This window comes from Moschus berezovskii, chromosome 24 (assembly GCF_049115385.1).
Source record: "Moschus berezovskii isolate FMDL1 chromosome 24, NW_MosBer_1.0, whole genome shotgun sequence".
Taxonomy (NCBI): Eukaryota; Metazoa; Chordata; class Mammalia; order Artiodactyla; family Moschidae; genus Moschus; species Moschus berezovskii.
Genome location: NC_142483.1, coordinates 44,413,892 through 44,423,918, shown reverse-complemented (window position 1 = coordinate 44,423,918; position 10,027 = coordinate 44,413,892). Strand labels below are relative to the sequence as shown.

General features: G+C 51.5%; 1 protein-coding gene across 3 annotated transcripts in view; it reads right to left on the bottom strand.

Annotated features, from left to right (window-relative positions):
• Window positions 1-6: 6 nt before the first annotated feature.
• The window catches only part of MTMR14 (myotubularin related protein 14), a 43,712-nt gene continuing 33,691 nt past the window's right edge, over window positions 7-10,027 (bottom strand). The window contains exons 17-19 of one of the 3 annotated variants that reach the window (XM_055414399.2): window positions 9,391-9,570; window positions 3,344-3,499; window positions 7-595 (exon numbers count right to left, since the gene is read on the bottom strand). In XM_055414399.2, coding sequence (XP_055270374.1) covers window positions 412-595; window positions 3,344-3,499; window positions 9,391-9,570 — 520 coding nt within the window. In that variant the 3' untranslated portion in view covers window positions 7-411. The remainder of the gene's footprint in view (window positions 596-3,343; window positions 3,500-9,390; window positions 9,571-10,027) is intronic. The other 2 variants (XM_055414402.1, XM_055414401.2) reach the window with 2 other exon arrangements.

Genomic DNA, 10,027 nt, shown 5'->3' with positions numbered 1-10,027 from the left:
AGAAAATAGCTGTTCAAAAAGACTGATTTCATTTTGTGATCTGTGTTAAACTGCCTCATTTTCAGTGCAGGTGACCCCTCCTCCCCAGGAGACAAGAATGGAAAGTGGAGGTCTTTTGTGAAGTCTCAGCCTCCCTCAAGGCCCCAGGGAAATGCTACATAGTTCTGAGAGTTGACAGGAATCCTGGCAAAGACTAAGGTGGGTGGGAGGCAGTGACAAGTGGGTTGGCAGACACCAGTCAGTAAGCTGGGGGTGGGAGAACCCCATCCTCGGTCCTGCTCAGCTTCGGGGCTGCCATGTGCATGATGGTGAAGGGAGTTTTCCCCCGACCTTGAAGCACCCCTTGGCTGGGCATGGCTTTGATTCCGCTCAGGTGAGAGACGATCAGGAAGGTGTTGTGGGCTGGCTGCTTCATAAGGTGCTGCTGCTGGTGCCCCGGAGTCCAACACCACGGACAAACTGCTCCAGCAGGCCACCGATGGCACCGGAGGGACTGGGGGCTGCTGCGCGGAGCCCCACTGTGCTGCTATATGTAGCCAAGAAGGCTGAGCGCACCTCCTGTAGCCGGGTCTCCCGTTCACTCAGGGTTGTAAGTCTGTGGGGAGGGAGGGAAAAAGAGAATAAATGCATTATCCTGGGGCAGGATCCATCATCCTCATCCTTACACCCCACTGCCTAGCCTTCTGCATTCACCAGTATAAGGCCAGCATCTGCCCCTGGCCATGCTGCCCTTGTGGTTCAGGCCCCTGAACCACCCCTGAAATGTTCAGTCCTGTTCCCATTTTAAACTCTCCCTCAACTCTCCCTCAGGCTGCTGTTCCTACCTGGAGAGGCCAGAGCCCTCACCCTTAGTCACTGCAGTCCCCAGAGAAACCTCTAGGAAGGGGCTGGCTTTTCCAGCAGGATTTCCGTTCTGATTTTATCTGCTTTTCCTTCCCTTGCTTCTACAGGCACTTATCACAAATCAAGAAGGGTAACAAAAAGTGTGAATTTCACATGAGGCTATTTGATAACCTGAAGGGTCATTCATAGAAAATGGCTGAGGGACCAACCACACACAAACTTTGGACTCAAAAGTTATGAAGTCTAGGGGCAGGAAAATGGAATTAGGGAAAAGGTCACAGACCTACATGAGATGAGCCCTCACATTTCTATCCACCTAAGCACCAAGACCAGCCCTGAATACCAACTCCCTCCAAAATTTCCCCTAACAGACCAACGCCTGGGTAATTCCTCCTGTGAATCGGTCAGAAGCAGCAATATCCCCAATTCCCAAGCACAAATGACTTGTACCTGGGGCCTGGGGAGCACATGGAGGCATGAGGATAAATGACAGTTCAGGGCTTAAGTATGGAGACAACAGACCCAGGAAAAGTAGACTGGTGGGAGTGGGGGGTGTGTACGTGTGCTTGTGTGTGTGTGACAGGGAGAGAGAAACACCAGCAATAGCAGAAGTAGCAGCAGGTTCTAGGGTGAACAAAAGTCAAATAACTGTAGCGGCAGCACAAAGAAATGAGGCTGATCCTGGACTCCTGCAATACCATGAACAACTCCCAAGTCTCTCTTGGCATGTGGGGGAGATTCGTGGCCCTAGATCTTCTTTACTTCCTAATTAGTTTTCACATAGGCTGGAGACCATGTGTGCCTCCTTAGCTTTCCCTTAGAGCATATAACCAGGAGAAATTCAGATTAGTAGTTCATATTCACAGGGACTATCTGAAGGTCCATATGTGTGCATTCTCACTGCCCCCTATTTTGGGAGGCAGAAAGGGGAAAAATCACAACCTCTTTTAGAAACAGGATACCTGGAGCCCAGAGAGGATATGTGATCCGCTTGAGGACACAAGGTGGGCAGAGCTACTCCAGTGTCATTCCCTCTCAAGACATGAGCTAGCGGGCTCACAGCAGTCAAGGGTTCAACCCCAGGACAGAACTAGTAAACCTAACAGTTGGAATTTGGATTCAATTTCTCTCTGACACCAAAGCCAAAGCACTGAACCCACACACTATGTGATCTCACTAGTTATCAACCCTGAGCCCAGGCCCACCCTGCAGTCTCAGAGGCCATGGGATCATGGAGAACCTAGCCCTCCTCTGGGAACCACCCAAAACCTGAGGAATGGCTGGGAGCACAGAGAACTACCTAAGGCATTAATTACAGGATCCAGGGCTGAAGCTGCCCATTTCAGTGGCTAATGCCAGGTAAGTGAGGGTGCTATTATGCAGGGGCGGAAATGTCCGCTTCCTCCAGCTCCTAGGCTGTTTGGCTTCGGTAGCAAGAACCTACGGAAACACGAAGAGAACTATGTCTTTAATTTTTCTAAGAGATCTGGCTTAGAGGAGTGGCTATAGAGATAGATGTGCCAAGCCCTAGAGGCCTTTGAAGTCCTTGGGCTACTCCTGAGCTGCAGGGCCAGGGCTTGTGAGGATCATCCGGGAATCCCAAGGTCTGGCCCCTGCCTGCCCTAGGCAGAATCCGTCTCAGCTCCTAAAGGCAACCTGCCTCCAACCTGTCAGCACTGGAGGGTATGAGCTGATTCTGAAGGTGGTGACGACCACCCCGCACCTGAAGTTCATTCAGCCCATGGCGGGGGCAGTAGTGGGCGGGGAGTTAAAGGCCTTCAGGCAGCCACAGTCGAGAAGCAGATCCTGCTCCCCAGGCCACAGGAGGTTCCCTGCCATCTGACATCCGTGAAACAGCAGAGCAGGCAGGGGGCAGGGCAGCCTGAGAGGCAGTGCTCAAGTAGATGCACTGCTTGAGTTGGAGGCCCAGTACCGGAGCCTTGGAGGGAGAGGAGTTTATAGGCATGGGCTGTAGTTTTCCCGTCCAATTTTCTTTCCTGACTAGAGGCAAAAGCAGATGACAAAAGCGGGCAGGGAACAGCAAGGAACCCTCGGTTCTGCTTGGGAGCACAGCCCTTGGGCTAACCCAGCTCCGTTCTGGCTCTGTCTCCACCATACACCTACCTTCACTACCCCACTGTTTCGCTTTCAAAGCATTCTAATGTCAGGCAAAGCCTTGGACCGAAATAGCATCCTCTATAGTTAGAGTCCAGCCAGCGTTCCCTAAGGGTGTGCCCCAAGACATCCATGGATGGGTTTCAGAGGCCAGGGAAAGTGAACACATTCCAGCACCCTTCCTAAGCAGCCCATCAGCCCCCTTCACACCTCAGGGTGCAGGACTAGTGAGGTATACTTAGCGGAGACATTCAGGAGGGGCAGGGAGCCCAGGCCAGCTCCCTCGGGCCAGCTGCCACCTCATTCCTGGCCAGCACTCGACTGCTTGCCAGCTTTTGACACAGGCAGGGAAGGGGCATCCTGTCTTCTCAAGCAAGACACTTACAGACAATTGTTAGGGAGCTCATCCGGGAAGCTGAAAGGGAGAGAGGAGTCTGTGTGCAGGACAGCCCGTTCCTGAATACTGCCACAGCCTGTTACCATCTGCCAGCTGCCAAAGTCTGTGGAGAGAGAGGATCCGGGCAGGGGATGGTCCACTGATCTGGGGCAAAGAGGAGAGAGAGGGGAGATGATGTAGTCAGTCATATGCCTGACAGGGGAGGCCCTGGAAGAGTTGGGGTGGGGGTAGGGCTATGGTCACCCTGGGACCTGGCCACAGGGGCCTACTGGAAGAGCATCTGTAGAGTCAACCACTTTCTCCCAAAGCACAAGAACTGCTGCATAGCTTATGACCAAGAAAGAAGAGTCAAGACCATAAGGCAGGCTTAGCTGTGAGGACAATACTTCATGCAAAGATTTACAGGAGCAAAAGAACAAGAGCAAAGCATGGTGACAAAGATGAGCCAGCAACCAAAGCCGGGGATCAGGGTGTGCCTGCTCTGCCTGACAAAACAAGTAAAATCTCAACAGCACCACAAGGAGGGGAGCAAGACTGATGCTCCAGGAGCCAGCGAGGCAGGATCACCTCACACTCCTGGCATGGAGATTGGCAGGGTGGGCAACGCAGAGCCCAGGGTCACTGAGGTCCTATTGGACAGATGAGAGAACAAGTCTCCTGGGGATGGTGGATGTGGTGACCTAGATTGAAAAGGAGGGTGACGGGTGCCCTGAGCCCCACCCTCTTCCTCTGCAGTGCCTTCCAGGAGCCAAAGTTTGTATTCACAAGCATCAACCCAGCAAACTCACTGGCTATGCCCAGAGGGGAGGGATGAATCAGGCAGCCAACTTGACAGCTTCATCAGACCTTTTTCAAATAGAGGTTTGCGGTATGTGAGGAAAGGAAAGCTGCACTGGGAATATACTATCTGCCACCAGCTCCCCACTCACAGCCAAGCCTTCTCTGCTGTCTCTGGACAGTGGCCCAGCTGGTGGGGGTGGGGGAGGAGGGGAAGAGATAGGGAAACATCAAACAAAGCCCTTCTATCAGCTACACCAGGTCCCTGTCCCCAAAGGTGTATCATCTTTGATGCTTGACCCTTTATCCTTTAATTCAAGAATAGCAGAAGGTGTTCCTGTAGGGACCCAGAAACAGCAGAAGCATGAATCGTGGTATAGGGGGTAGGGAACTGAAAAATGAATTGACCTTGGCCCACCCAGCTGGCTGGCGTCAAGGGCTCCTAGACTGAGGTGACAGTCCCCCTGGGTCCCCAGGCCAGCTTTATCCACAAGCAGTGGCCAAAGTGAGTGCAGCTCTGGCCACTGCTACATCTCTGCTGATCCTAAACCATCTTCATCTTAGAGGCAGGGAAATGGCAGCCCAGACAGGGGAAGACACTTGCCCAAGGTTCCACCACAGTGAGTGCAAGAAGAGATTTTATTTTTTAGAGCCAAGTTTGATTACAGATTTGTCATACAACAGAATCACCTTGAGACCAGGGAAAACAGATGGCTATCCACATTAAAGCTGCCATGAATTGGAATCTCCTGCAACATAGAGACTTGCCATATTCCTTGCTCCTGGTCTACCCTGGAAGGTGTGTGGCAACAGAATGTGGTGGATGAGGACAGGATGTGGACTGCAACCTGATGGAAGCCCTGGTGATGACAGAGGAGGGCTTCCTTCTTCCTAGGTGGAGAGGCTTGGTGGCCAGATGCTGTATCTTTGGTGATCCTTAACTGTTTACAAATCAAACAGCTGACTAAACGTAAGAGTAAGCTGCAGGCCACAGTCTGGGGCTGGTTCTGTGCTTTCTCTAGATCACGCTGGGGTGCAACCCCTCTTGAGGTCAGCCTGGCTCCACAAACCTCATCTATTGCTCCAAATTTAAGTTAGACATTCTTTTCCAGTTTTGGGGGAAACAATTGTTAAATAGCAAAGTGTTGAGGGAACAAAAGTAACGTGAAGTAGAGGAGGCTGGGGAGGATGAGGGACTTCTAGAACAGGGAACATGGGGGTTTCCATGTTCCTAACCCCACTCCCCAGGGCTATCAGAGGCTCACACTTCCAATGGGAAAAAGACAGCCAGGTAGAATGTGGTTACAGACAGGTTCCCAGCAAGGGCTCCTGGTCTTCTAGGCTACCTTCCTTGTACTTCCCCTGTCCAGTAGGCAGCAGCACCAGGCAAGAGTCATGCTTGAAGCAGCCAGGGGACAACTGTGGCATGGAGTAGGCAGCATAAATAGCAACAGGATGCATGATCCCAGGGGTCACAAAGTAATCGCAGCAAGCAGCCAACCATCTTATGCATCTTTTTCAAGAGTTGAGTACACAGGCTCCAAATGAACCTTTCTATTTGAGGCTTTTGTCAAAGAAAGGGTTGCAAAGTAACATAACCACTGAGTTCCTGGGTTTGAGAGCAAGAAACTGTATGAAGCACAGAGGGGCTCGTAAGTGCCAATTTAAATTAGCTGGTGAGAGGGGACACCCTAAAGATGACAGGAAACAGTCACCAGAAGGAAGCAACTGTACCTGCCAAGTGAAAGGAGGAAAAACCTTCAAGGTAGCCCCAGGGCACAGGTAACGCAAGCAGTTTTAATAAGCCCCATGCCCTTCTGCCCCATACCGTAACTCAAGTACACAGACAGCATCCACCTGCACCCATCTACCTACAGGACTGGAGGGGACACCGGGCCAAGTCATCCTCAGACTGGAAAACGGGAGAGCTGACAGTGCTTCCGAGGTCACCTCACTTAAACCCAAACTTTATCAAGACAAAGGTCACAATTCCTACTTTAATGATGGGATGAAAAAAAATGAGCTCAGAAGGGAAGTGTGTCGACCTCAGCAACAGCTAGGACAAGATTTATCAGATTTGAAAGATCATCAAGTTTCTCCCAGCCTGAACTTCAAGCATTGCTCTGTGTGTCAACCAGGGACCTCTGCGTTCCTGCAGCAGCCCGAGAAGTCTTTTGAGGCTCCAAGTTTTCTCTTATCCATCTCAGTCTCAAGCTGGCAATGCCTTAACGCTCCTCACCACTCATCCCTGGTCTGGACCTGTAGCCCCAAGCAAGAACCCATCAAACATGGGACAGAAACCCTGTGTCCCAGAAAGCAACCTGGTTTTCCTGCCTCATTAAACACAGCCTGGGACACAGCACACTGCTTGTAACCAGCAGTCAGTGGGTGGGGAAGGATGGGGCAGGAGCGGCTATCTGGGCAGCAGAGTTGGTGCCTATGTTGACACTCAGCTATTCAACCAGGCGGCTGGATGTCCCTCAGGCAAGTTCATCTGCTCTTCACGCAGCTTGGCCTCCATTTGGGCTCAGTGATAGCATCCTCCCACCCCAGGCATGTACAATGCTAGCAAACCCCAGCCCCCGAGATGTCTGACCCTGGAGCAGAGACCAAGACCATACGGAGAGGGGCACCTTACTGACCAGGCCTCAGGGAGTCGTCCTGCAGATGATAAGAGATTTAACAGTAGTCCAGAAACACAACTCAGAAGCTACTGTAGTGACAACTAAGGACACAAAAGGGCCACCAGTCTTGCCAGTGAGGGGTATGGGGTTGGGACTGAATAAGAATCAGCACCCCACTGAACCTTCTTCCTAACCCAACACCTACTTCTTAACTTTGGACAAAGCTCCCCCAATTTCTTTGCCAACAAGTCCTACCTTAAACGAGATATGCTAACATGGACATGGTGGGGGGTGGGTGGGGAGAAGAGGGTGGGATGAATTGAGAGAGCAACACTGAAAGACATACACTACCATATGTAAAACAGATAGCTAGTGGCAAGCTGCTGTATAGACAGGGAGCTCAGCCCAGTGCACACTTACGGCAGATCCACACATGGTAGTATGGGAGAGACCAACACTGACACTGTAAAGTAATTATCTTCCAATTAAAAAAAATTTAATTAGAGAAAAAAAAGAGATACACTGGTAGAATTTAGGACTCTGCAGCATATGAAACCCAGAGAATTCATATTATTAGGGGAATTACGGCTGTCACACATAGCTTTCCACACAGCTCCTCCTGCTGCATTAAAAAGCTGACTGGTTACTGTTACCTAAGAGCAGCAGGAAAGCTAATGATAGGATCCCTCAGGCACTTTAAGATAAGAAAGACTAAATTAATTTTAATGTTAATGGAGATATATAATTATAATTAGAATGCTCTAAATCAGAATCTAGTCTTTCAAAACCCCTGGCAAACAAGCATCCAATCTGGAACCCTGTCTCCTAGCCCAGCCTGTAGCCAGTCCAGCCTGGCTCCAAGCAAGCACTGCCAGAACAGCCCAGCAGAGCCATCGGGAACCACGCAGCAGCCCCCATGCTTCTCCAAGGCCTTGTGCTCCATTTTGGCCCAGTTATTCCAGCCTCTTCCACCAGGCCCCAGCTCACAGGGTCCGAGTTCAGGAGGACACCCCCAACCCTCCTCAGCCTTCTGGACCATCCTGGACCAGCCATAAGCATTTGAGCCCAGTGCAGGTGGATAACCATTGGGGAGACAGAGGGAAATGATCACAAAATTGGAATGAATGTCAGGAAGAAGAAAATGATTAAGAGCTAAGGTGTGTGGTGGGGTGCTGCCTCAGTAGGGGAGCCCTAACAATTGGACAATTAAGACCAGGAGGACCCAGGAGACTAGGGGAATCTTCTGGTTTCCTTCCCAGTTGTCCAGCCATGTTGCACAGGCAGAAAAGGAGGCATGGTGAACAGGAGCTCCAGCCCGCAAGTGTGAGGGTCACGCAGTGCCACAGCAGCCCCACAGCAGCCCCGAGGAAAGCTGACACATGGACATGGGGCAGCACCCAGGATGTGAGCGAGCACAGCTAGGGGGCTTATCTGCCGGGTGCCACCTCTGCTCAACTGCTTCCACCAACCCATGGGGACAGAGGGGTTGTGGCCTTAGATTACCAGACTCGGCTACAGCACTGGCAGACATGGCAGTGCTCAGAATTGAAGGGCTCACCTTCAGAGGTGACCCCTCTGGACAATGCAGCTCCTACTCGTCTAGAGCTGACCTGCTCAGCCTGTGAGGGGAGGGCGCTCTTCCCCACCTTCCTCCATTGCCTGTCTTTGCCCAGAAAGAAAAAACCAGAGAAAGGCGAAGGAGGGAGATTTTCCAAAGTTTCAGGTCTTTCCTTGTATAATAAGTTTGCCACCATTGGGCTCAGTTTCCTCTTTGGTAACATGTCTGCTACAAGGAAAGACCTCAAATTCTGGAAAATCTGACAGAGCTGGGCTTCAATCTGGAGAGAGACTTTAACACTTATGATCTTTCTGCTAAAGGTCTTTTCTCCCTGGCATTTGTTAAGGACCTCTTCAGTTGCACACTGCTTTGTTCTTTCCAGAAGGATCAGACATTCTCAAGGCTTTAGAAAACAAAATAAATCACAGAACTTCTTCCCTGCCTGTATGATGTGGAAGGTATGAGGTCAGTGAGGAAATCCTTTCCCCAAAGGCCAGGCCATCCCTCAATCCTAAGCCTGCCTGGTGCTCAGCTTTAATCTCGCCAGAGAAACATGATTTCTGCAGCACATTCCAGGCCCACCTGTCCGTCCTGGCTGAGCTGCTCTCCTGCCAGGTGTATAGTCTCGTGAGGTTTGCCCCAGCCACACACATCTAGACTGACTCCCTACTGTCCATTCTCTTCCATGCCCCACCAATTCACACAAGGAATGGGAGAATCAGAAGCAACTCAAGAGCATCCAGCTCCATCTCTTTAATCAGAACGCGGCATTCACGGGGCTGAGACCTGGCAAAGGCAGCAGGTGATGGCAGCCCCAACTCCCTGCTCATCACATCACAACTGCTCTACCTTCTCGATTCCCCATCGGCCAGGGCTCCAGAATGGAGGGGTCTCAGACTGCTCTGTGAACCTGCTTTCACTCTATATCCAAACATGAATCCATCCTCCAAACAGTGGGTGAGCCTTCAAGTCTGTCGATCCCCTCTGGTCTCCTGGATATACCACCTACCAGGCCGTGTGCCCTGGAATCCCACGCTCCAGCCTTATCAAGAAGGACGGACTTTGGAGCTCCTCACCTGGGCTTGGGGACCTCCAGGGGACTGCTACCCATCCTGAAAAAGTTGTCAGAATGGTTCGAGGACGAGGAGCTGGAGGACTTGGCTTCCACCAGTCCCTGATGGGGAGGCAGGCGGTCCTCAGAGGGCTGTGGCCGGTTCCAGAGCATGCTCTGTGGAGAGGAGGAGTGGCTCTTCCTCCTGTGGTGGGAAGACAGGGCTGCTGGTGGAGGGCCACCTCAGGCCCACCCTCTGCTCACCTGAGCTGAGTTTCTGGGCCCAGTTTTTACTTCCACCAGAAAAATGCCACATGGGAGTGGGCACACTCAGCACTCCCCTGGGCTTGGCCACGGGCAGCAAGAGCTGGGTCTTCACAGAGGGACTATGGTGTCTAAACACACTGACCTACTGGCCTCAGTGCACATGCTGAGAAACAGATTCTGAACTAACAGCTTTAAGGACTGCCCCTCCCTCCAAGTGTTGTACAAAATCTCGAGCCCTTTGTCCAGTGAGAAAAGTCATCTGATTCTCAAAGGAGCTGACTCTCAAAATAAGCTCCCGATCCGCAGCCATCATTACGTACTCAGTACTTTTTTCTAAGTTTGGCCCCACCTCCCAGGCAATTGATACAAGGGAGTGCCCCATGAGGTCCCTTTAA